At 44.8% G+C, this 24,984-nt stretch overlaps 8 protein-coding genes across 14 annotated transcripts; 5 read left to right on the plus strand and 3 right to left on the minus strand.

Annotated features, from left to right (window-relative positions):
• Nucleotides 1–97: 97 nt before the first annotated feature.
• Nucleotides 98–1,549, plus strand: LOC6594162 (transcription initiation factor TFIID subunit 7). The gene has a single exon (XM_026994959.1). It carries the CDS (start codon nucleotides 140–142, stop codon nucleotides 1,487–1,489), a length of 1,350 nt encoding a protein of 449 aa, XP_026850760.1. The 5' UTR covers nucleotides 98–139; the 3' UTR covers nucleotides 1,490–1,549.
• A 61-nt stretch (nucleotides 1,550–1,610) lies between these two features.
• On the minus strand, nucleotides 1,611–3,962 carry LOC6594164 (amidophosphoribosyltransferase). The gene is made up of 2 exons (XM_002019537.2): nucleotides 3,897–3,962; nucleotides 1,611–3,829 (listed from the first exon to the last, which is right to left on the minus strand). The coding sequence occupies exon 2, from the start codon at nucleotides 3,814–3,816 to the stop codon at nucleotides 2,173–2,175; it is 1,644 nt and encodes a 547-aa protein (XP_002019573.2). The 5' UTR covers nucleotides 3,817–3,829; nucleotides 3,897–3,962; the 3' UTR covers nucleotides 1,611–2,172.
• Nucleotides 3,963–4,451: 489 nt separating this feature from the next.
• On the minus strand, nucleotides 4,452–5,260 carry LOC6594165 (putative riboflavin kinase). Its single transcript, XM_002019538.2, has 2 exons — nucleotides 4,990–5,260; nucleotides 4,452–4,913 (listed from the first exon to the last, which is right to left on the minus strand). The coding sequence occupies exons 1-2, from the start codon at nucleotides 5,222–5,224 to the stop codon at nucleotides 4,531–4,533; spliced, it is 618 nt and encodes a 205-aa protein (XP_002019574.2). The 5' UTR covers nucleotides 5,225–5,260; the 3' UTR covers nucleotides 4,452–4,530.
• Nucleotides 5,261–5,634: 374 nt separating this feature from the next.
• LOC6594166 (oocyte zinc finger protein XlCOF6) lies at nucleotides 5,635–8,163 on the plus strand. Its single transcript, XM_026994737.1, has 6 exons — nucleotides 5,635–6,587; nucleotides 6,639–6,752; nucleotides 6,803–7,384; nucleotides 7,446–7,520; nucleotides 7,581–8,034; nucleotides 8,101–8,163. Exons 1-6 carry the CDS (start codon nucleotides 5,662–5,664, stop codon nucleotides 8,119–8,121), a joined length of 2,172 nt encoding a protein of 723 aa, XP_026850538.1. The 5' UTR covers nucleotides 5,635–5,661; the 3' UTR covers nucleotides 8,122–8,163.
• Nucleotides 8,164–8,344: 181 nt separating this feature from the next.
• On the plus strand, nucleotides 8,345–10,988 carry LOC6594167 (oocyte zinc finger protein XlCOF6). 6 transcript variants are annotated; one of them, XM_026994741.1, is made up of 9 exons: nucleotides 8,345–8,463; nucleotides 8,501–8,628; nucleotides 8,679–9,432; nucleotides 9,523–9,692; nucleotides 9,754–9,828; nucleotides 9,889–9,984; nucleotides 10,046–10,120; nucleotides 10,181–10,736; nucleotides 10,803–10,988. In XM_026994741.1, exons 1-9 carry the CDS (start codon nucleotides 8,365–8,367, stop codon nucleotides 10,821–10,823), a joined length of 1,974 nt encoding a protein of 657 aa, XP_026850542.1. In that variant the 5' UTR covers nucleotides 8,345–8,364; the 3' UTR covers nucleotides 10,824–10,988. The 6 variants fall into 6 exon arrangements, with proteins under 6 accessions (XP_026850542.1, XP_026850539.1, XP_026850540.1 ...); XM_026994738.1 differs by having other exon boundaries at nucleotides 8,679–9,692; nucleotides 10,803–10,987; XM_026994739.1 differs by having other exon boundaries at nucleotides 8,682–9,692; nucleotides 10,803–10,987.
• A 486-nt stretch (nucleotides 10,989–11,474) lies between these two features.
• LOC6594168 (39S ribosomal protein L19, mitochondrial) lies at nucleotides 11,475–12,608 on the plus strand. The gene is made up of 2 exons (XM_002019541.2): nucleotides 11,475–11,577; nucleotides 11,632–12,608. The coding sequence occupies exons 1-2, from the start codon at nucleotides 11,517–11,519 to the stop codon at nucleotides 12,528–12,530; spliced, it is 960 nt and encodes a 319-aa protein (XP_002019577.1). The 5' UTR covers nucleotides 11,475–11,516; the 3' UTR covers nucleotides 12,531–12,608.
• An 18-nt stretch (nucleotides 12,609–12,626) lies between these two features.
• Nucleotides 12,627–13,710, minus strand: LOC6594559 (protein unc-50 homolog). The gene is made up of 3 exons (XM_002019542.2): nucleotides 13,361–13,710; nucleotides 12,925–13,284; nucleotides 12,627–12,867 (listed from the first exon to the last, which is right to left on the minus strand). The coding sequence occupies exons 1-3, from the start codon at nucleotides 13,689–13,691 to the stop codon at nucleotides 12,731–12,733; spliced, it is 828 nt and encodes a 275-aa protein (XP_002019578.1). The 5' UTR covers nucleotides 13,692–13,710; the 3' UTR covers nucleotides 12,627–12,730.
• Nucleotides 13,711–14,052: 342 nt separating this feature from the next.
• Nucleotides 14,053–17,164, plus strand: LOC6594560 (nuclear RNA export factor 2). Of its 2 annotated transcripts, none has more exons than XM_026986181.1 (7): nucleotides 14,053–14,124; nucleotides 14,177–14,415; nucleotides 14,474–14,929; nucleotides 15,019–15,267; nucleotides 15,322–15,423; nucleotides 15,481–16,638; nucleotides 16,698–17,164. In XM_026986181.1, exons 1-7 carry the CDS (start codon nucleotides 14,112–14,114, stop codon nucleotides 17,007–17,009), a joined length of 2,529 nt encoding a protein of 842 aa, XP_026841982.1. In that variant the 5' UTR covers nucleotides 14,053–14,111; the 3' UTR covers nucleotides 17,010–17,164. The 2 variants fall into 2 exon arrangements, with proteins under 2 accessions (XP_026841982.1, XP_002019579.2); XM_002019543.2 differs by having other exon boundaries at nucleotides 14,054–14,124; nucleotides 14,983–15,267.
• Nucleotides 17,165–24,984: the final 7,820 nt, after the last annotated feature.

Raw genomic sequence — 24,984 nt, forward strand, 5'->3', positions numbered from 1 at the left:
TCGGGGCTGAGGGAACCAGAACCTGTGGTTCAAATTGCAAAATGCTGGCAACCCTAATAATCGGTCAAATAAACAAAGAAGAAGAAGTTGTCCGCAATTCTGGAAAAATCGGGAAATAAATACATTTAAACGTTTGCAAATGTTTGAAAAGAAGAGCGACAAGGCCAAGGAGAATGAGCGAAAGCCTCGCGACGATGGCATTGAGCTGGAGAGCCACTTTATAATGCGTGTACCGAAGGAAATGGCCGACACTGTCCACGAAGCCATTCAGGCGGGGAACATAAAGGATAGATTATCCATTCAATTGGATCAGGACCTGCGATACGGTGAGGTCCGGCTGGATGACCAGTTGCTCTACACGAAGCTCGTGGACCTGCCAACGGTTGTAGAGAGCTACAAGACCATTGACAACAAGAGCTTCTATAAGTCGGCGGACATTTGCCAAATTCTGATCTGCAAAGAAGAGCCCGATGAGGAGCCCGAGAAGGAGTCGCCGAACAAGAACAAGAAGAAGGATCCCAACAAGGTGGACAAGAAGTATTTGTGGCCGCATGGCATAACACCGCCCTGCAAGAACGCCCGCAAGCGTCGCTTCCGCAAAACACTGAAAAAAAAGAACGTGGAGGCACCCGAAATCGAGAAGGAGGTCAAGCATTTGCTTCGCATCGACAACGAGGCGGTTCGTGTCGACTACGAGATAATCAATGAGGAGGACAAGCCCTCCGACGATCTGGATCAGTCGGATATGAAGCAATACAACGACGCGGATGATGAAATGCAGGACGACAACACCATGAATGCCAGCGAAAAGGCAATTAATGATAATGGCATGCAGCGCGATATCAATGTGGAATCGGATGATGATGATACCAGCAATTTCGCCACTCAACATCGTGCTCCCAACATGGGCGTGGCAGCCCACGACATCTTCGGCGAGGAGGTGTCCACCACAGATGACGAAGACGATGGCGAACAGCGGAACAACACAATGCAGCGACGCGAGCTCGAGGATTCCTCCCGCCTTTCAGCAGACGATTCACGGATGTCCGACTTCTTTGGGGCCAGCACCAGTGGTGCTGGCGGAACCAGCGGCATGAAAATGGAGGAGAACGAATTTACCAAAGCCATGTTTGGCCAAGAGCCGAGCAGTCCCAAATTGAGTGCGGCTGGCTCCAGCTCAAACCTGGCAGCTCCAAGCGGCTTCTATGACAGCCAAATGCTAACGAAACGAGAGGAGTTTGAGAATATGGAGTTTATGGATGAACCGCAGCCACAGTACACACAACAGCAGGTGCACGAGAAGATCAACCAGCTAACGCGGCAGCTCAGTGAGCTGAAGGCCCAGCAGACGCAAAAATCAATGGAAATTGCATCCATCCAAAATGCCACACTAAAACAGCGCATGCAAGAGACCCTGGATAATTTGTACACGCAGGTTATTGAAAGGGAGCTGGAGCTTAAGGACTTTGAGAATATGCTAGAATCCTAGGAACAAGTAGTTTAAATAGAATAAGTTTAAAGTGCATCAATAGATGGTTGTGTCCCTGTATCGTTATCGTTCTTTAGATCTGGTTTGGCTTTGTATTACAGGGCTGAAAAGCAATTAACGTTTACACGATGCACATTCATAAGTATTCAACAATCTCCATCTGAAATGATGCATTACAACCATTGACCCAATGGCGGCGGCTGATTGAACAGACCTTGCCATGGGATTGCCATTGCACCTCGAATACGATGCTGTTATCTGATATGTACTACCAATTTCTTACATCCAGTTTTGTTGTTTTTATGATCATGTCTTTTATTGGCATTTGCAATTAACAAACGTATATTGATATTCAAAAGTAAAGTGCATTTTGCACAGATAGACAACATAGAAGGCTACATTTTGTACTATGAGTATAGTTTATGTCTTTAGAGAGCGCTTTTCACTTACGACCTAAATAGTTAGTCTCTACAAAAATATTATTTAAGAGCGGAATGGGTTCTAAATGCAAAAGTTTGTGACAGCAATTCCTTGGCCAGTCAATGGCTTTGATACTGTTGTATGTTTTTGTGTGGTGGGTGGGGGTTCAGAGTAGCAAGCAAACAGGGGGGGAGATGCAAACAAACTGGTTTCCAGAACCTACATTTTTGAACTACATTTTCCTTCATCGCCTTTGCATGCGATCACCAGCTCAGTTCGTCGGGCAGACCGCCTGGATACTCGCCGGTGAGGCAGGCGGTGCAATGCCCCATGGCCTTGCCTTTGCCCTTGCCATCTCCGTCGCCAATATCGGCCGACTGCTGCTTCAGCTGGACAGCCTGCACCAGACCGGCGACACTGAGATAAGCCAAGCTGTCGGCGCCCACATGCCGGGCCAATTGATCGGCATTCAGCTTGTTGGCGATCAGCTCCTCGCGCGTGGGTATGTTGATACCCATGTAGCAGGGATATTGCAGTGGGGGGCTGGCAATGCGTATGTGTACCTCGCGAGCCCCTGCGTCGCGCAACAGCTTGATAATCGGCCCAATGGTGTTGCCCCTCACAATGGAGTCGTCGATAAGAACAAGCCGCTTTCCGGCCACATTCTCAGACAGAGCACCGAATTTCTTGGCCACTCCCAACTGTCGAAGGCGTGTGGAGGGCTGGATAAAGGTGCGACCCACATAGCGATTCCTGCAGAGCACTTCGGCAAATTCCAGACCAGATTCCCGGGCATAGCCATGAGATGCCGCTGTGCCAGACTCGGGCACCGAGCTCACAATATCCGCCTCAACGGGAGCCTCGCGCCACAGCTGCCGGCCGCACTGCATGCGCACTGAGTATACCATCTGACCTTCGAAGATGCTGTCGCCACGGGCAAAGTAGACGTACTCGAAGATACAGAATGCCATGCGCTTGAAGTCCGGACGCTCCACAATGTCCACAGTGCGATAGCCGCTGCGAGTCAGCTCCACGATCTCGCCGGGCTCCACTTCGCGCACATAGCGGGCTCCGATCGAGAGGAAGCCACAACTCTCGCTCGACACCACCCAGCCGTCGGCCGGGGTCTCCGAGCTGTTGCCGTGGCCCGCATTAATAGGCACAATCTTTCCAATGCACAGAGGCCGATTGCCGTAGGTATCGCGTACCGCGTAGATCTTGTCCTTTAGCATGATGACCAGGGAGTAGGAGAGGGGAGCCAGCATCATGAAGTGCCTGATCCTGGCCGGCCAATTGGGGCCATCCAGCTCGGACACATCCTCGGGGGCGCAGCACAAAGACTGAGCAATCAGCTCGCTGTCGCTGTGGGTGGAGAGACCCACGCCTCGTGCCAACACCTCGCGACGCAGAGATTCGTTGTTGACCAGCTCACCGTTGTGAGCCAGTGCCATGGCTCCGTGAGCCGTGTGCACCACAAAGGGCTGGCAGTTGACCACTCCAGAGCCGCCGGCCGTGGAGTAGCGGGTGTGTCCAATGCCCAAGTTGCCGCGCAGCTTCTTCATCGAATCGTCGTTGAAGAGGGTGCTGATCATGCCCATGCCCTTGTGAACGTTAAAGTTCGTAGAGGACTTGCCCTCGCTGGTGGCGATGCCAGCTGACTCCTGGCCGCGATGCTGCAACGCCACCAGGCCCAGGCAAATCACGTGCGCAATGTCTATCTGCGTGGGCCAATCTCCGCAAGCAATCGCCCCAAAGACTCCACATTCGTGCGTCAAACCGGTTAGCTCCTTACTCTCCCCAATGGACGTGGGCATTGCAGTCGCATTCGCAGTCAATGCCGAGGCAGCCTCCACTTGTTGCGTTGCCTCCACGCGCACATGTTGTTGCTGCTCCGGTGGCGTCGACATGTTGTTGCTGCCGCTGGGTTCGAATGCAGATTGATATTCTAGTTAGTTGGGCAGTTGGACCAAAGCGTCGAATGATTTACCTGTTGATTTACGCAACAGTTTTATACACGAAAATTGTTCGCACGCTTCGCACGCGCACCTTATTTGTGGGTGTCGGGGGGTGGGGGTCCGATCAAGCGCAATATCGATAGGGCTTTAACTATCGATACTAGACTTAAAACCTTTCGATCGGCTAAAACTGAATTCAATCAAAAAAAGTAAATAGAATGGATTAAGAAAGGTAATTAAATGAGTAGAAGTTCAAGATGAGCAGAGTGCAAACTGACTGCAGTTGATAATTCAGATATTAAAGGAGCCTGAAAGAAATGTACTCTTATCGATAAGACTACCCGATATTTTATAAGAAAGCAAATGATTTAATAAATTAATTAATAAATTATTAAAATTAAAGTTGTACCAAGAATAATTGAGCTAATGGCGAATTTAAATCTCATGAGTCAGCAGTTTTATATTATAGATTATAATTTGGGATAAGGTTTATCATTTAGATTTAGACAATTATGAAATAGAATGTAGCATATGTACATACATATGTATATATTTTCTTGTCATGATTAATTTCAATTCAACACCCAACTTAAGTACCTTGAAGCGATATTCGAACTCTCTTATGTACATAGTGCTAATTAAATGATAGGATACATTCTGGAATAACTATTTACATTCAGATCCGTTAGGATTTTTGGCAAAGAAAGTAGCCTCTTGTAGCTTCTTATTTTCTGGCGATTCCAGGTGCGCTTTGGCATGCTCAATGTCCGCCTTAATGGCAGTTATAAGTGCCTCCAGGGAGTCAAAGCTTTTTTCAGGTCGCAGATAGCCAACTATGCAGATCTTAAGTAACTGGCCATATAGATCGCAGTTGAATTCATGCAGCATATGCGTCTCCACGCTCTTTTCTGTGTTGTTGTAGAATGGATTCCAGCCGACGCTGAGAACCATTTTGTGCACGGGTCCGCTGTCCACATTCGCCCACCCGTAGTAGACGCCTGTGAGCAGGGATTCGGGTAAAGACTTTACCACCTCCAGCGGAAAGTTGGCTATAAATAAAATAGATGAGTGGTTTGGTTATCTATTGGAAACGACCTTCGCCGTCATGGTACAATTCACACGAACCTGTTGGAATGCCGAGCTCTTTGGAGCCTCGGCCAAATCCCCTCACAATCTCGCCGCTGGCATAAAGAGGAAGTTGGTTCAGCATTTGGTTACTCTGGCGCTTGCTGGTCGTTTTGTGGTCGCGCTTAAACGTCTTCCAAGTTTTCGCCGAGTTGTGGTTACTGATTGTCTGCTTCCACTGGGTGTAGATCACGTTACATGAAAATTTATTGAGAGCAGCAAAATAATGTGACATTGATCACTGTATCGCTCGCTTTGATTGCGGCCACGCCACTCGCATAACTATTATTATAATTAATTAATATAAAGCTAGATTTCCAACGAACCCAATCAGCTGACTGCTGTGGTGCTGCCAACCTGTTTGGTGTTGGTTGGAAAAGTGCGCGTATATTTAAGACCGTACAAAAACCATCCACAAAAATATTTGTTAGTTTGTGCTTTTGTCACACAAAATTAACATGATTTAGTCGCTGTCTTTTGTTTAATTAAAATAGCCAAAACAAACAAACTTTAACCCTTTAAAGCCCCTTTTGGCATCTCAATGCGCCCAACACGCACACTTTAACACTTTTTGTTTACAGCTGATCATCTGGCCTATAATCGGAAATTAAAATTTGCATAGTCGCAGCTTTGCTGCCGAAATTTACAAAAAAAAAAAAACCAGCGCAAAGAATGGCGAAGGTGTGCCGGGTGTGCCTGGATGATTCCGTTCTACTGGTAGATATATTCGCTGAAGTCTGCAATCTCTGGGAGCTGCCTGAAAATAGCCCTGCCTACGTCATAAGCCAGTTCTCACCTGAGAATTCTGTGGAGCGCGGGGACTCTATGCCGCAGCTTATATGCCACTCCTGCATTAATGGGGTCCAGAGTGCATATCGTTATAAGCTAAAATTGGACCAAGGATCTGAAAATTATCAACGTTTTCTAAAGAAAACGCAGCAGAAACGTTTTCATACAGTTTTATCAAGCGTTTCGGAAAATAATGAAACGTACACAATTAATATCAGCGATAAAGAGGAGAATCTCATTCGTGCAAATGAAAGCCATGGGATCAAGGCAGAGCACGAGATTGTTCTGCTGCCCGTGAAGACGGAGGTGGTGGAGCACAACGCTTACGACGAGGCTCACATGTGTATTAGTCTGCAGGAAGACATTGCCAATTTTGACATTGACATTGAGGAAGGCACTTACACAGTAAGGAACCCTCGTTGGGACTACGTGGATGAACAGGCTGGCCTGAAGATGAGTGTTTCAATGGATACACCTGATATTCACAAAATAGAGCATGTGCCCGAGCTAGCTCAGGTGGCAGAATCGAAACTTAACAATCTGAAATTAGAGCACGCTTTGAGAGAAAATGAGGTTCACATAAGAAAAAATATACAATCGAACAAAGAGAATAAGAGGCAGGAGTCAGAGAAAAATAACCATCCATTAGAAAAAGAGGATTCCTTGGAGACGATGGAAATTCGTATGAGTATATCAACGGATACCGAGAACCAAGAAACTGATGACAGGGCGAAGTTGGTCAAACTGTATGAGTGCAAGTGGTGCGGCAAGGTAGTCTCGCGCAGCCAAAATTTAAGATGGCATGAAATGTAAGTACTACTGAGCAGTGTTTATAAATTGTAATTAAAATTGTCCCCCAGGCGTCACTTTGGCAAGTTTCCGTTCATTTGTGATGTTTGTGGCAAAGGATTTAGAACTAAGTACCACCTGAAAAGACATACCACCAGTCACAAGAACAATCAGACGGCGGAAATGTAAGTAATTGGCATTTTAAACCAAACCATTGTTAATTTTCTCCTTAAAGAAGCAAAATGAAGCCTCTTGGAAAAAAGAGCACGTATCGTAGTCCGTCGCAGAAAAAGAAGACCCTAGAAGACCACAACAATGATCGTCTGGAAAGCATTTCTTCCAGAAAAATTCGTAGTACCGCAGAACTTCCATGTCCGCAATGCTATAAATGTTTTGACTCACAGTTTAAGCTCGAATATCACATTAATAAGACGTGCCATAAGTGTCCCCACTGCTCACGCTTTTATGCAAATGAACGTAGTCTAAGGAGACATCAACAAGAGCACATTCCACTGGCAGCCTTTGAGGGCCCGCGATCATTCTCGAACATGAATGAGCTGAGGGAGCCGCGTGTCAAGCACAGCGACAATGGCCTGTTTAAGTGCCAAGAATGCCATGCAGTATTCATCGACATCCTTTATCTGCAGATCCACAGTAAAGAGCATGCTGGTGAACAAGGGCAACTGGAGCGTAGCCGAGGAGCCACACTCCCTAGGGCTAAGAAACAGGTCGACTCCGACTCGAAGAAGAGTGTTTTAGAAATGTTTTCCTGCCATGACGCTAATGGTCGCTCAAAAAATCCAACAATGCTAAAGAAGTAGGTTTTCAATCATAACGAATGATCTAATAGACATTAAATACTTTTTTATTCACACCAGGCTGAAGCTCACCGACCCCGACCCTGCTATATCAAGCCCCACAAAGAAGAGCTGGATGACCCAATCCTTGCCAATGTAAGTCTATCTTTTTCCATTATGGATTTTCGTCTTAACGGGTATTTTATCCCCAACCAGAAAACTGGAAAATACATGCCAGCAGTGCGGTAAGAAATTTACCTATAAACAAGCCCTGACTAGGCACATGCGTGTTCACACTGGCGAGCGTCCTTTTGAATGCACGTATTGCGAGAAGAAATATTCGCGCAAGGCTCAGCTAGATGAGCACACTGCTACCCACACTGGCGACCGTCCTTTCGAGTGCTTGGTTTGCGAGAAGAAATTTATTCGCAAGATACACCTAGCTGAGCACACTCGTATTCACACTGGCGACCGTCCTTACGAGTGCTTGACTTGCGGCAAGACTTTTCCACGCAAGTATACCCTGCTTAAGCACAATCGTATCCACACTGGCGGTCACCCTTCCGATTGCCCCAAGAAGAAGGAAAAAAGCTTTGACGATAGCTATAAACTGGAGATACACGAAGGAAAGGCGTCGAATAACAACAATATGCCTGAACAGCGTTTGGACGTACGTGTCTCGTGTCCGATTTTCATAGAATCTTTAATTTTTGTTGGTTTTTTTTTCTCTTTGCAGATTAAGGATGAAATCGCTTGAAGCAATGTTTTGTTGACATGACATTTGTTTAAACATATAAGGACTGCTTACATTACTGAATAATTCTTTTGTTATGCCCCTATTTTTGACTACTCTAAAACGACTGGAAGTTTGTTCCTATTGCCGCCACGCCACTCCCATAAATATTATTATAATTAATTTATATAAAGCTAGATTTCCAACGAACCCAACCAACCCACAAACAATCGATGTTTAAAAAAATTATTAAATATCGATGCATCGATGGTGTATCATCGATGTTTTTCCACCTCTACCGAGAACCAAGAAAGCGATGACAGGGAAAAGTTGGTCACACCGTATGAGTTCAAGTGGAGCGGCAAGGTAAATTTTACTGAGCAGAGTTTATAAATTATAATAGATATTATCCCCCAGGCGTCGCTGTGGCACGATGCGTTTTCTTTGTGATGTTTGTGGCAAAGGATTTATAGCTGAGAACCACCCGAAAAGACATACCACCAGTCACAATAACAATCAGATGGCGGAAATGTAAGTACTTGGCTTTTAAAACCAAATCATTGTTAATTTTCCCCTTAAAGCAGCAAAAGGAAGCCTCTTAGAAGTAAGAACACGTATCAAAGTCCGTCGCAGAAAAATAGGACCCTAGTAGACCTCAACAATGATCGTCTGGAAAGCATTTCTCCCAGAAAAATTCGTAGTACCGCAGAACTTCCATGTCCGCAATGCTATAAATGTTTTGACTCACAGGACAAGCTCGAATTTCACATTGATAAGATGTGCCATAAGTGTCCCCACTGCTCACGCTTTTATGCAAATGAACGTAGTCTAGGGAGACATCAACAAGAGAACATTCCACTGGCAGCCTTTGAGGGCCCGCGATCATTATCGAACATGAATGAGCTGAGGGAGCCGCGTGTCAAGCACAGCGACAATGGCCTGTTTAAGTGCCAAGAATGCAATGCAGTATTCATCGACATCCTTTATCTGCAGATCCACAGTAAAGAGCACACTAATGAGCATAGGCATCGTAGTCTGTTCAGACATACCAAGAACGACATTACAATGACAGCCTTACAGTGCACGCGTTGCCCGCGTTCATTCCCTAACATCCGTGAGGTGATGAAGCACCGTGTCACGCACAGCGGCGTTGGCCTGTTTAAATGCCAAGAATGCAATGCGGAATTCATCGACATCCTTTATCTGCAGATCCACAGTAAAGAGCACACTAATGAGCATAGGCATCGTAGTCTGTTGAGACATACCAAGAACTACATTCCAATGACAGCCTTAGATTGCACGCGTTGCCCGCGCTCATTGCCGAACATCCATGAGGTGATGAAGCACCGTGTCAAGCAAAGTGACAATGGCCTGTTTAAATGCCAACAATGCAATGCGGAATTCATCGACATCCTTTATCTGCAGATCCACAGTAAAGAGCACACTGGTGAGCAAGGGCAACTAGAGCGTAGCCGAGGAGTCACACTCCCTAGGGTTAAGAAACAGGTCGACTCCGACTCGAAGAAGAGTGTTTTAGAAATGTTTTCCTGCCATGACGCTAATAGTCGCTCAAAGAGTCCAACAATGATAAAGAAGTAGGTTTTCAATCATAACGAATGATTTAATAGACATTAAATACTTTTTTACTCACACCAGGATGAAGCTCACCGACCCCGACCTTGCTATATCAAGCGCCACAAAGAAGAGCTGCATGACCCAATCCTTGCCAATGTAAGTCTATCTTTTTCCATTATGGATTTTCGTCTTAACGTGTATTTTAACCCCAACCAGAAAACAGGTCGACTCCGACTCGAAGAAGAGTGTTTTAGAAATGTTTTCCTGCCATGACGCTAATAGTCGCTCAAAGAGTCCAACAATGAAAAAGAAGTAGGTTTTCAATCATAACGAATGATCTAATAGACATTAAATACTTTTTTACTCACACCAGGATGAAGCTCACCGACCCCGACCCTGCTATATCAAGCCCCACAAAGAAGAGCTGCATGACCCAATCCTTGCCAATGTAAGTCTATCTTTTTCCATTATGGATTTTCGTCTTAACGGGTATTTTATCCCCAACCAGAAAACTGGAAAATACATGCCAGCAGTGCGGTAAGAAATTTACCTATAAACATTCCCTGACTAGGCACATGCGTGTTCACACTGGAGAGCGTCCTTTTGAATGCACGTATTGCGAGAAGAAATATTCGCGCAAGGCTCAGCTAGATGAGCACACTACTATCCACACTGGCGACCGTCCTTTCGAGTGCTTGGTTTGCGAGAAGAAATTTATTCGCAAGATACACCTAGCTGAGCACACTCGTATTCACACTGGCGACCGTCCTTACGAGTGCTTGGCTTGCGACAAGACTTTTCCGCGCAAGTATACCCTGCTTAAGCACAATCGTATCCACACTGGTGATCACCATTCCGATTGCCCGCAATGCGACAAAAAATTTAGAGATAACTACGCACTACAACAACACTTTCGTAATATTCACAATTGCGAACGTCGTAACGAGAAAAATAATCAAGGGTTCCTCAAGAAGAAGGAAAAAAGCTTTGACGAAAGTTATAAACTGGAGATACACGAAAGAAAGGCGTCGAATAACAACAATATGCCTGGACAGCATTTGGACGTACGTGCCTCGTGTCCGATTTTCATAGAATCTTTAATTTTTGTTGGTTTTTTTTTCTCTTTGCAGATTAAGGATGAAATCGCTTGAAGCATTTTTTCATTGACATGACTTTTTTCTTTAACTAAATATTTTTTAATCTAACATTTAACTTAATATTTGTGTGTGTTACGCTTTTATTTTTGAGTACAAACAAGTGGAAGTTGCTTTTTGTTAAATATTTTTACACGACAGTCTATATAGTTTAAATTATAATATACGAATATGCAATATTAAATAAATACAATAAATACAATACAAATATTCCTTATTTAAATTGATATGATCGTCTTCATTTTAAATTTGAATATTTCTGTACATCTTGATTAGTGCTTCCCTCCATTATTTATTTCAATAGATTGCGTTTATATCCTTGTCATTCTTTCACATTCAAACTCAGGCGCGCAGCTCTACCACTAACCATACAGTATACCATCCAGTCGATAATATCGAATGCCCGTGCTTTTCTCTCTATATGTGGGATTTGCTCTCTTTTTATTACTGGGATATAAACGTACCATCTATGGAGGAGCGAGCGCACCAAATAAAGTAAGAACAATGTGGACAAATAATGTAAATAGTCGTCCATTTTAAGAAATTTTAAATTTTTCTATCGTTCTAAAATCAGCTGAGAAATTTGTAGGTTATCGAACAAATGCAAAATGTAGCAGGTCACACTGGTTGTGAAACGTCCACACTGCATCACGATTATCTAAACATTTATTTCGAAGTAAAATTATTAAAATGAACAGCGCCAGGGCTATGAGCAAAGTATGGGCACAGCAGTCGGCCTTCAATCGAATCGGTACGTACTTGTTAGTTTCCCATCGCAAAACGTACATTGAATACCTTTTTTCAGTCACATTTTCCACGAAAGCCACGCAACATGCCGCCGCCGCTGTCTCATCGGCAGGCGCCGAACCGCCAGGAGAAGAGAAAACTAGCGCGACTCCTCCCGCTGCAGCTCAGCCACCTACACCCACACCCACGCCAGTGCGAAAACCCATTGTACCCTCGAACTATCGGTTCATTTATCCCGAATTCCTGCCCGACCCCAAAGTAGAGTGGCGCAATCCGATCCGTGAGAAGCTGGAACGTTTAGATATGCTGGACCGGCGGCGTCAAATCGATCTGCCCGAGTTTTATGTGGGCTCTATAATGGCGGTGACCAGCTCCGATCCCCATGCTGCGGGCAAGACAAGTCGCTTTGTCGGGATTTGCATAAATCGTGACCGTTGTGGTCTCCGCGCTCGCTTCGTACTACGGAACGTGATTGATCACCAGGGCATGGAGGTGGTCTACGAACTATACGATCCCACCATTCAAAAGGTAGAAGTGCTACGTCTCGAAAAGCGGCTGGATGACAACCTGTTTTACCTCCGTGACGCTCTGCCGGAGTTCAGCACGTTTGATGAGAACATGGAAGCCGAACATCTAGAAGAGGGCGCTCCAGTGCCGGTAAATGATATCAAAGTTGTACTCCGTCCGCGGCCCTGGTTGGAGCGTTGGGAGCGCCAAAATCTACGCGGTGTGGCGAATATTGATCAGTATATTAAGGACAAGCACCGCAAATCGGCGGAGAAGGTGCAAAAGCCTTGGGAGAAGTACGATCTGATGAAGCAATATCGCTCCACCATACCCGAGGAAGAGCAGAAGGAGGTCTTCGCCGAGGTCCACACGGAACTGCACAGCCTGGAGCTGCAGCGCAAACGCAATAAGCGGAAACGCACCTTTGTGAAGCCCAAACAGCTTGCTTAAAGAATGCATTTGTTATCCATTCGTAGATTAATAAAGCCAAAACATGTTGTATGATTAAAGAACTTTTGAGAACTTGTACAAGATGAGCCCTATAGCTTTGTATAATGCTAAATCGTTTAGTTTATTAGTCATAATCGTAGAGGGGAGGGCGAAGTGCTTAGCAGCTAAAAGCAGAATAATTTACAATGCACGTCGGTCGTTTAATAAACGCGATACTTGTAGAAGTTGACAAAGGATATCGTGGCATTCCAGCCAATGATTGTAACGACCAGATACAATAGGAAAATAATGGGCAGAGCAATGAGTATGAGACGGGTGTTCTTCAGATGGGGAATGCCTGCAAGAGAAACAAAAATTAATATCTGAATTCCAATGTCCAATCCCAATTACTCACAGTTGTAGCCCAGGAAGGTGATATATACATAGTAGCTCATGCCGAAAAGCCAGAAAGTGTTGCCCAGAAACCGCGATATGAACCACGTATGACTTATAAGCCAGTTGTAGAAGAAAAGCTGGATGCAGTGAAGCAACATAAGGGGCGGAAAGAAGGCATTCAAGTGCACATCGAAGGCATAGCCCCACTCAATGTCCGGCTCCAGGCTGTTGGTGCGCAAGTAGCGATTTGTAATCGCCCAGAAGAATGATGCAATAATAACTCCAGCAAGAAGACAGTCAACAAAAATCACATAGAAGATAAAGCCGATGCTTTGCAAGAGGCTCAACCCCAAGACATAGGCAAATCCCAGGGAGGTCACTGCAGAGTAGAGTAGAGAAATTAGTATCAGAAACTTTCATTATGGGGTACGACGAGTGGGTGGGACGAGACCTACCACATAGACAGACAATCAAGAGCACCAGAAATGCCGGATCGTCGCGGGCGAATTGTGATTTGGTTTGTTTTCTGTAGTTAAAGTTTCTATACACCTTCTGCGGTGCTATTAGAAGATAGATCATTTGCCACAGGGCAAATTCGAAGTCCATTTGATTGAATTTGAGCAGACGTCGCAGATATTTGTAGCTCTTTGTGGTCGCTGACAGGCAATCCTTCCGATGGTTCGCCGGGGGCGGTAGGTGCGAGTGGAGCCGCGAAGCACTCGAGTAGCCGGACACCACGGATGGTGTCGGTGATGTTGTATACTTAACGTGGCTATATTGGCTCATCTTTTGTTTTGTTTTGAAAAAACCTAGCAGTGGATTTATGGATAAAATATACCGTCCGACCCTCAGAAATATACCGAAAAATACAGTCTCATTTTAAAAATATACCGATGAAAAATCGATCTTAACCCACCTAAGACCCCTTGACTTAAAAAGGGCAACAAATTGAGCTTAAGTGTTGAAAATATTTCGAACAATAATAAAAGTTCTTCTTGTAGTTCCATCCTTTCTCTTTACTTGCTAGACAAACTAACGTTCCACATAATAATAATTTATATATTATTAACGCCTAGGTTGAGTTATTGAGTTTTGGGCATAACTCAGATTTTGTCACAAAGTTTTTGTATTTGGTGCATAGGGTCCTAGTGGTGGACTTTTCCAAAGTGCCGATTTTGAGCACTGCCCCAGTTTCAACGCAAAAAGATGGACCCCCGGAGTAAGATATTGAAGAATTTAACTAAAACATTATAATTAATTCATGTCGAAAGGCCAAAGATACGTGTTAAACTTTTCGGATGGATCCCTGCCGATCCAGGTGGATTATCCCGACCCCAGGATATTTAGAAACTGCTCAACTTATGGTGATCGGGTGCCGGGCTTGAGCTGGAATGAGTTTTCCATACATCATCTGGGACAACTCGAGTATTTGGAGAATCCAAAACAAGTGATACTCGAAGCCATCTTTGATGTGATTGACGGCGAGGAGTTCTATCCGGTGGCCTATGAGGTTGGCTTTCCATGAAAAACTTTTGCTATCCTTCCACTGTAAACTTTTCCTTTTTCAGTGTGGTCCTCGCGCCGACAAATTTGTGGCGCGTGCCTGCAAACCGGCGATCGATAAGCTGTTTGCCCAGAAGCTCTGCTTAAGGCTTTCCTCCGGCGCCACTGTAGATATAAGCGTGCAGTTTGGTGTGGCCGCCAATAGAAGCAAGCAGATCTCGCCTCCTCTGCTAATTTCTCAGGAGGTTTCGCGCTTAATGGAGCGTCTGGAAGTGCATAGCGGCGTGCGTGGCGTTTTGAATCTGAGCAACTTCGGGGCGAATCCCTGTTTCAAGAACATTGTGGTTAGTCTGGCAAATGTGGCCACCTTAAAGCATGTCTGCAACAGCATCTATCATAACGATGAGCACTTTAGCGCGGTGAATGGGTTCATTTTCGCGAACAATCACATGAAGAGCGTGGATCCTCTGAAACTCTTTGGCGATATCGAATATGGACTGCTGGATCTCAGTGAAAACAAGGTATGTGTGGGGTGTAAAGTAAGGCATCAAATCGAGAAAGAATTCATTTTCAGATTGGTTCTTCGGTTCGTCTGTGCCGTGAATTAAAGCGTGTTCGTGCAAAGGAACTGAAGCTGGCCAACAATCCCATCACCAAGGGGCCCAAATATCCCAACAACATCAAGGCGCTGCAGGGAAACTTCAGTATGGTGGATGGCATTCCCTACGACAAGCTCCACAAAACCTATACGCCCCTGAATTATGATATTGATTTGGAGTCGGATGGCATACGCATTGACTGGACAAACAAATCGAAGCTGGCTGATTTTGAGCATAGCGAAGATTGGCATGCCTTTCTGGTTTGTAATCCCAACCCCAAGTCAGCACTTTTACCACTTATCTGTGACCTTTAGGTACCTGATCCCATGCACGCGCTAACTGAAACATGTCTCTTTAGATTATTCTTTCTTACGGCGAACCAATTTCTGAGCGAGATCTATCCCTGCTACTACAAGGTGAGGTCTCATCTAAGGATTTTCCTCATGTGTTTTGATATCTCAATCCTTTATTAGTTTGACGGAAAGGAACACATTTTTCTAGTGCGCAACTGCTTCGAACAGATTGCGTATTTGGTGCACAGTTGTAATCTGGAGATACCAATTCCCGTAACGGTAACAAACGTAGAAGATCCAGATGTGTGCATGGGTCCTCGTACTATTCCGTTCTATCTGCGCATGAATGTCAGCCGCTTCAAGCTCCATCATGTGGATCCCCAGGAGAGGATTACCAAATGCATACAGAAGTGCTATGTGGCCCAGAATCAGCTGCTCAAAATGTCAGACTTCCAGGCAAACGAGGGCCTCAAGGGCCTTTGGGTCCACATGGGCTCGACGAGGATTCTGAACAATATTCTGACAATTATCTCGCGTCAATTCATGTCAAACTGCTCAGAGATCCGTCTGTGCAACAATAATATTTTCAGGATAGACGCCGCGCGCGTCCTGTCCCGAATGGGGAGCCTGAGGGCCCTGGATTTGGGCCACAATTGGATAAACGATTTGGAGGACATCAAGGCGTTAGGTGAGCTGCCGCTAAAGTCGCTTCGACTCCATGGCAATCCGCTGTGCCGAAAGTACGGCCTGCCCAATGATTATATCCAGGCAGTGAAGAAAATCTTCCCCCAACTTACGACGCTGGATGGGGTGGATCTGAGCAGCAAGCCGGGCCAGGCGCCGCAGAAGAACTTCCTTTGCGACATTGGGGCCTACGAGCTGGTGGGCGACGTATTTCTCAGCAACTATCTGCGCGAGTTCGAGCAGGCAGACATGCGGGCCAACCGCCTGATGAAATATTACACGGAAGACTCCATATTCACGATGACCTGCAACTATGTGATGGGGCGCTCGCAATCATTCAACGCCCAGCTCTTTAAGCGCATCTCAAAGTACACCAAGCATTCGCGAGACATCAAAAAGTGGTCGGACTATACCAAAGCCACAAACGAATTCCATGTGGGATTGATGGAGATCATTGGCGTGCTCATGGAGCTGCCGAGTATCGTCCACGACTTTCTCTCCGTCCAGACGGATGTGATGCATTACAATGGCCAGTCGGCAGTTATTCATGTCACGGGTCTGATGCGCGATGACTCTCCGACCACCCATAACCAGGCGGAGCTCTATTTGGCCTTTACCAGGAACTTCGTACTCAAGGTTGATAAGCAGGGACTGGTAGGACACCATTGGAGATACTATTTTGAATTGATTCATTCACCATCTATCATTTCCAGGGCTTTGGCAAGAAGGCTTGCCGATGGAAGATCTCTAATGACCACCTGAGCATCATGAATCCCTCGAGGAAACAGTTAGAAGGTGCGTTCAAGGTCTGCCCACTGCCAAAGGATCGTCTAATGGCGCCAGCCTCCGAGGACTCACTTGATGCCAAGAGCCACAAGCTCATTTTGTTCCAGCAGCTTACCGGCCTAACATCTCCCTGGTGCACAAGAATCGTGGAGTCGGCCGAATGGGATTTTGAACGGGCCACCAAAATGTTTCTCGAAATGAAGGAAAACAGAGAGATTCCCGAATTGGCCTTCATCTAGGCAGATGGCTGGCAGGCAGCAGAACTTAATATTTAACGGAAACCGAATTTAACACCCACTGAGGAACCAAAGAAGAAATCAAAGATTATCTACAACGAATTTTTTCCTTCAATCTACCTACCAATGTTTTCGAACACAAATATTAAAATTATAAAAAAAAAAAAATTTATTTGTATGGGTGCCAAAAACTGCCAACGTCTGCTGCTACTGCTGGAAGGATTTCAGAGGTAACACAGAAGCGTAGCCTCTATACGATAATTTACGGTACACAAAAATTGGATCGAATTGGGGCTTTTTTGGAGCCCCGTGTACTTGTAGTTTCAGATTCCAACCGTTCTTTGAAATCTTTCGTCAGACGAACAGCTGTTCGGCCAGCCCTTTTTATATATTAGTTCATGTAATTATCAACAGATAGCGCCACAAGCGATTTCGAAGTGGTGGAAAACGGCAATCTTACATAATACGCTTCAATTTTGAAACCGTTAAATTCAAATTTAGCTATACTCTGCAAAATATTTTAATATGACTTATCTAGAGTACTGGGTGCAAATTCCTCATTCTACTTTCCTTCTATAGCAATAAATAAAGGGATTACATATGTGCGACGTCCATATATGCATCGCACAATCAAAAGCGAACCATTTAAACCCAGCAAAACATACGTTAAACACCCACAAATGCTGGATAGTTCAAAGGAATCGGTCAGTTTCAGCTGCCGTGCAACAATTAAGGCATCATTCAGCGTAGACGCAACCCAGCGATCAACGGTCAGCGATCACTGGTCTGGGACCACGGGCAATTTATGGCACGGTCTCCAAGCAATTGCTCGGACAGGGACAAAAAACAATCTTTATCACATTTATTGCAATGCCCCTTGCCTTTGTCAACGATGCCAGAGGCCCAAAGACAATGGCAAGCGGGTGCCAAAAGAGAAAGAGAACGGCGAGCAGAAAAGGTCAGACAATGACCCTGCTGAAGGAAGCGGACAAACAAAAAGAGCAACCAGAGAGCGCGCGCGCTCGCTCGAATCTTTCACCCACCCGACATTGAGGTCGTCTTAGAGGTCAAGTTTGACCTTACTTAGGGACAACCCCTATGGATGGATAGAGATTCCAGAGATCCACTCAGTTCTTAGGGGTAGACTTCTCTCAGAGAGAGAGAGCGCGAGTGAGTCTCTCAGTGAGCACATCTCTCCTCTCTCAGTTTTTCTCCTGTTTGAGTGAGTCGATCGTCAAAACCGCTTGGGCGATGGCCTTCCCATCGATCCTTGTCCACGCAGTACACTTCCGGATTGCATTCAATTGTAGTTCTGCAACAATTGCGCTTTTCTCTCTTTGTCACAGTTTGTGTCTTCTGTTGGTTTTTTAGCTCATGTTACCTTCTTTGTCACTCGTACCTCTGAAATCCTTCCAAGATAAATGGCCTTAATTGGCCGGGTATCACAGCATCCAAAAAGCAGAAGCAGCAGCAGCCGTTGCCTGTCTGACAGTTTTTGGCGCCCATAAAAATTAAATGAAAATTAAGCGCAAACATGAGAATTCTGTCACATAAATTGTGTCAGTACCCCCTCTCCCTAGGCCTTTTCTACCCATCGAAACGGAGTAGAGCCTTGCCTGCACCTTGCCTCTCAACTATTTTTAGTCCTTCTGGCAGCTGTTCTCTGCACTCGACTCCACTCCACTCCCCGTTGTTACACAAAAATTAGTCCATCTGCAGGGCAGAGCAGCAGAGAGTTATACGATGCACAATGCTGCTGAGGTTGCTGCTTGATTAACACATGTCCTGCCCCATGCCCAATGCCCCATGCCCCATGCGGGCGTATCCCTGGCGTATCCGAACAAGCACTTCTCTCGTTCACATGGGACGCAAGCGCAGTAGCTGGCGATCGATATGTTCTTGCTTAGTTTGTTGATGCTCTTAACTCATTCATTATGAATTGGAGGTGTTAAATATGCCACATGCATCATGTTGCGGCTGCTGCAGGAGTTTAGGATGCTGCTGTTGGGAATAGCCCAATGGGAAAAGGTTTAAGGGAAGGATAGAACGCAAGATCACATGTGAAGGATTGACTTCAAGGGACCTAAAAGGGATGTAGATCATATTTAAATCGAGACATAATTTAATAAATAGTCACTCGAGATATTCTAAACATTTGCAATGTCTCCCTTAATGGTTGGTTCAGCTCTGCATATACATATATGTACATATTTCCAACCATAATTTAGTAACCTTTATCAAAATATATAAATTCTCTATTTAAAATATATTCTTAAACTACTCCAAAACTCTTTTGCCATTGAATATCAATAAATCTCTTCGATTTCCCGCTTTCTTTTCATTCCCATTAGTTCAGCTTTTCCCCGCTTTCCATTCAACCACTAAAAAAAACCATCTCTGACCTTACATTTTGTATGTCAAATCATGGATCGCTTCAATATTTGTCAAACAAACTACTGGAACCCCTCTCCCGAAATCCCCAATGCTATTGCACCCACAAAGAAGCATCAAAGATTAATCATGCTGCCACAGAGAGAGAATGCCACAAGATTGTGATCGTGTAACATGGAGAAATCATGGGAATAACAATAAATACAAAACACTGAATCAATCATAAGACGCGAAAATCCTCAAGGAAATCAAACAATAGCTCACAAGCGAACCAAAGATCGGGGATCAGTCAGAGGTTAGGATCGAGGGTCGAGGGTCGAGGGTCGATCGAGCGCGTGAGGCAATGTTGCGCGTGCGCAGCGCACGCTCCCGTTAAATGTTTACGCTATTACGATCCTAAAGAAGCAGGGAGCAAGGCGCAAGGAGCCAAGGAGCAGGCAAGGAAATGAGCCTATTATAGGCGAACCCCGACCCCGACTGGCATTGCGACCCCGGAAACACACAAATCTTACGCGCCAACGTCGCGTCTCCGAACACGCGACATTTACATTCCAAAAGGCGACCCTTGTGGACCTCTTCCCTCAGCCCCCGAGTGTTCGATGGCTTTAAGGGTGTCTCACAAATGATTTTCTTATGTCTGCTCCTTTGGGATTTGGGAGTGTGTGTTTGTTTTTCCCGGGAAATGGAATTCCTTCTCATTCAAATGAGTTGAGTCGAGCAGCTCCTTCTTTGGCGACGATGTTTAGTGTGATCTTTAGCAGATCTTTGACATCTGCCCCTGGCTCTAGACTCTCGGTGGGCCCCCCTCTTTTACAGAGTTATGGAGTTATGCCCTAATTTCTGGTAGTTTTTGGGTAATTTTTCAAGCTATGAAAATTTGTTGTGCTCCAAAATCAATGGGAAAAAGACTCCTGCTTCCATTCGAGATGCTCCAGGGGGGTCCTTCACTCCTTCAACAGCTGCCAAAAATTTATAAGAATCACACTCGCGATCGAAGAAAGTTTCCAGCTCAATTTGAGACCTTGGCTAAATGTCAGCTCAGATTTAACGCCAATTGCGTCGGACATAAAGAAAGTACTTACTGAGGAAGGCATAATCAAAGCTATCCCATCGCCTGAATGGACTCTCATTTCATGGCTGTCCGCTTAGGACTATCTATCTCGGAAGAGAACGCTCCAATTAGCCCAGATAAAAAACTTCACTTCTGCTAATCCCTTCAGCGTGTGATTGGCCTCAGACGAAGGCCGAAGACGCCATCGGCCATCAATGGCATGAATGGCATACAGATTTAGATCGCCAACAATATGAAAATGTCACGCTTATCGGGGCAGAAAGAAACCTGAACGTACCGACCATCCATCGGTCGTATCGGGATCAGGATCAGAATCAGGATCAGGTCTTCACAGTCCCTCATCTGTTGTGCGGTTTGGCGGCAGAAAGGAAGTCGAGACCGCTGGGCCTCTCCTCACCCAGTGCCATGCCAGTGCGATTGACATTGCCAGAGTCCAACTTTGTCCTCGTCATCATCATTGTCGCCTTTGGATGTTTTTCTAGCCGTCCATCAGCTGAAGCCCAGCACCGGATGGAAGAGGAGTATAATAACAATATATGAACATGTATCCTGTGCCCAGGATATTGCCACGCCGCCGCATACAAATCGTATTCGAAAGCGAAGACGAAATGAGATGCAGGCGTTGCTCCCACTCCAATGACCTCTCATCCACCTTTTCCTTCTGTTATGGTACGGTGTACTCCCACTCCGGGTCCTAGGACCCGTGCCTCGTCCTGGCGGTCCATTGTCCTCACAGCCGTTATTTGAATGACATTTGAATTTTGTGCATTTGTTGTTGGATTCAATTGTTGGAAACTCTCTCTCTCTCTCGTTCTGTCTGGCTCTCTTTCTGAGGCAATCGACAGGACATGCGATCGGGATCAGCATTTGATGTGATGAATTCATTATAAAGACAAAGGCAGCAGCAGCAGATGATGGCCAGAAAATGTGAGGAGAGTTCAGGGAAATGGCAAGGATCTGTTGTTGGGGGGGAAGGTTGGATTCTATTAAAAATGGAATAGCATACGCTTCAAGAATAATCTAAATTGCTAAAAATAATCAATAAAAACTATAGGGAATCTCAGGAAAGCCTCTGAAGAAGATCAACAGAACTATAGATCCAGAAAGGATATAACTAAAAGGCCTTAAAATCGAAAAGGATCATCTACCACAAACAGATCATCCAAAATCAATAAACTAATCAACGCTCATCCCCTATCCCCTCATCACCGTACAACCTACGCAGAACCCATAGTGACACCCCTTAAAGAAGACTATTATGCCCTTAAAAAATATCCGATCATGCCACGCCCATTGCCCCTGCTCTCCCCTCAAAAGGTCAATTACATAATCGTGCCACACATCGCGAGGCAGCCATCGGATACACCAATTACCATGTTCGTATTTTTTACCCTCCCCATCTATAAAAAAAATGAAAAAACACACCCTATACACTCGTACGAGTATGTAAAAAAAGTGCCCTCCTATTAAGTGGCGCTAAAAATCAAATTAAGGGTGTTTACCCAAACGACGACTCCTCGATTACAACATCATCTAAAAAGTAGTTTTCGAGGGGCATGCAACAGGCAGACAACAGGAGGACAAAAGATCAGAGAAAGGGAGCGGATGCGGATCTAGAGGGGAAAAAACGGAAGCACTTTTTATGAAGTGTTGCCTTTTTATTGGTGGTTAATTTTCAGAGAGTGTTCCGTACTCGAATGTTTGACGAGGGTAGCACGATCATGCATCATGATGATGCAACAGGCGCGAGATAAAAAGATACGAGATACAAAAGGGAAAAGGGTTCCGATTCGGGGATGCGGCAACAATCCGTTTATATTTAGAGACACACAGGGGAAGGGGTGGGGGTGAGTACCAAATGTGTTGAAAGGGTAGAAGTGTCTGCCGCTGGGAAAACGTGCCTCCTCTTCGGCTTCTTTTTCAAGTTCAATGACAAAGATCTTGTGGTGCCACACGCCCGAAAACCATATAATCCCTTGGCGTTGATTGGCCCCCGCTCCCCAAAAGAGAAGGGTATCCAAAAATAAATGAAAGCAACGACAGGGGGGAAACGCATTGCCTTGATTTCATTTTGTTTTTATTAGGCGCTGTAAATTGTAGTTGCAGGGGAGAGTGTGTGGAGAGTGCGTGTGGCACAAACAAAACTATTATGAAGTGTGGCTGAAGACAAGGGACAAAAATGGAGTCTCAGACAGCCGAAACAAAGGGTGAGTTCTAGCTCCAAAATGGCGAGGCTACTCTGAAGGAAAAAGTTCATTGAAACTGAGGGAAAAAATTAAGATGTTTCCAGAAGCTAGTGAAAGGGAAAAGTTTTTGTGGAAAATGCTGCTACAAGGTCATGTGGGATAAACTTTTTAATGGTTTATCAGATAAAACATAGTAAAAGAAAGTTCTTTGGGCGTCTATGGGCATGATTTTAATTAGAGAAAATTTCACAGTTTCATTAATATTTTTTTACCAGCTATCTTTTATACATATTTCAACCAAGTTCTACAGTATATTACTCTCCTACCCTTGGCAAATTTTCTCTCTATGGAAAACCAGCTGTTCCAATTAGCAACATTTACCCAAAAAAAAAGTAACCACCGAAAAAGTAAGAAAACAATACATAGTACATATATTGAAAAATAAAAGGGTTTACCTTCTACGAGTATAAGCGAAAATTCAACACCTTTTATTCAGTTTGCTATGTTCCACTCCCTCGGTTTTTGGCAAAGCCAGAAATTATTACAATTTTCCAGAGAAAAACCAGAAGAACGGAACCTATTGACGGTTTTGTTCCCCTTTTGTCAACCACAATGACCAGCTGAAAAATGTAATTTAACCCTTGGCAAATCGAAGCAGAAATGGTGAAATTTATGCACTTCACTTTCGGGAAAATGTGGAATTATTGATGGATGTGCGAGACCTAAAGGAGGAACACTCAAAGGGATATGGAGAAAGGCTTGGGTCCGAGGCAGCTGAAAATGAGAGTGAATCATGCAATTTCCAGATGTCAGACAGCGAAGGGACACAAGCCAAATTGTGGGAGTGCAATCGAACTTGATTCGAACAGAAATTGGAGACTCCATATCCGCCCATCAACCACAATCCGATGACAACTTGTACAGATCTAAAGTATCGGCTGACACCTGTAGACGACCACGGATACACCTCCATCAACATCCACTCCCTGGGACACTGATACTTCATCTTCATCCTCCGAGAAACTCTCTAATTGCTCACATTACAACGCTCGCTCCACAGCGCTCTACAGCTGACATTTGCACTTCGAACCTTTTCACAAAAGACCAATAAGTCGATTTATCCCAGCCCAAAAACCAACAAAAAACACAAACGAAATTCTTTTCTAAAGAAAAAACACATGTTGCTAAAAAAAAGTATCTCTTACACGAGGAAAGACCTTACCTACCTGTTTTTTATTCACATGTCGAAGGCATCCATGGCCATGTCCCCCGGCCCCTGAAGCGACATATCGATCCATTGAAAATATTTGCCAAATGTTTTTCTGGATTCTTTTTTCATTTCAGTTTTTCTTTTTCCTTTTTTGCAACCCCTCTCGCAGAGGGGTGGTTGCAGTAACCTCACCCACCCCATCGCATCCCCGTATCACACATTTTTGGGTAGTTTTTCATTTCAATTTTTTGCTACGTTTTTTCCATTCTTTTTGGTTGCATTTTTTTGTGTGGATATTTTTATTGGTTGTAATCTCGTTTTTTGCATGAAATTTCCGGAAAATCATTGGGATTGTGTAATAGGCGTTGATGTGACTTTTTGACTGGGTTTTGATTGGTTGTGATCAGGAGATTTTTTAGGGAGGACCTATGGAAAGAGAGGTTGAGGGTTACAGGATAATGTGGGTACCATTTAAGTGGCTGATTGACATTTCCATATTAATCAATGGTTCAGTTTTAAAGGACCTCTTAAACCTGGATCTTTCGAGTATTAAATGCCATGAAATTTGATTAGTTGGTCTCTAGTATTGCCCTCCATTGAACTTAATTCTTTATGCCACACTTCCACAACTCCTACTACTCCTTTTACTCCCTGTCTCTCAGGCTTCTTTGATTACTCTATTTGACATTCGGTTCGTATATTGGCATCTGGTGTCGAACAGCATCCGAGGCAAACATAAAGAAAAGGCTGGAGTACGGAGTGTCTATATGGAAACTCGAGTTCAATCGACTAGCCCACACAAAAATTTGTATTGTTTGTAGCAAACTGACCAAATGAAACGCAGCAAACGGCGGCTGGCCTGAAGTCCGCATCCAGTGCAAATATACAGAACGGGAAATAGAGGAGGACACGCGTATATCTGTGCAACCCCCACACACACACTCACACACAGAGGCACACACACACAGAGGCACACGCTGCTTGTGTCCTGTCGTATATCCACTTCCTTTTTTTCTTTCTGTGTGTCTCTCCATAACGGATGCTGGACATTATCGATGGGAAGGGGCATAGGGCATCGGAGTCGTGCGTCCTTCTCTCCGTGCATATATTTTTAACCTT

This window comes from Drosophila persimilis, unplaced genomic scaffold, assembly GCF_003286085.1.
Source record: "Drosophila persimilis strain 14011-0111.01,24,50 unplaced genomic scaffold, DperRS2 tig00000000-arrow-pilon, whole genome shotgun sequence".
In the NCBI taxonomy this organism is placed as follows: Eukaryota; Metazoa; Arthropoda; class Insecta; order Diptera; family Drosophilidae; genus Drosophila; species Drosophila persimilis.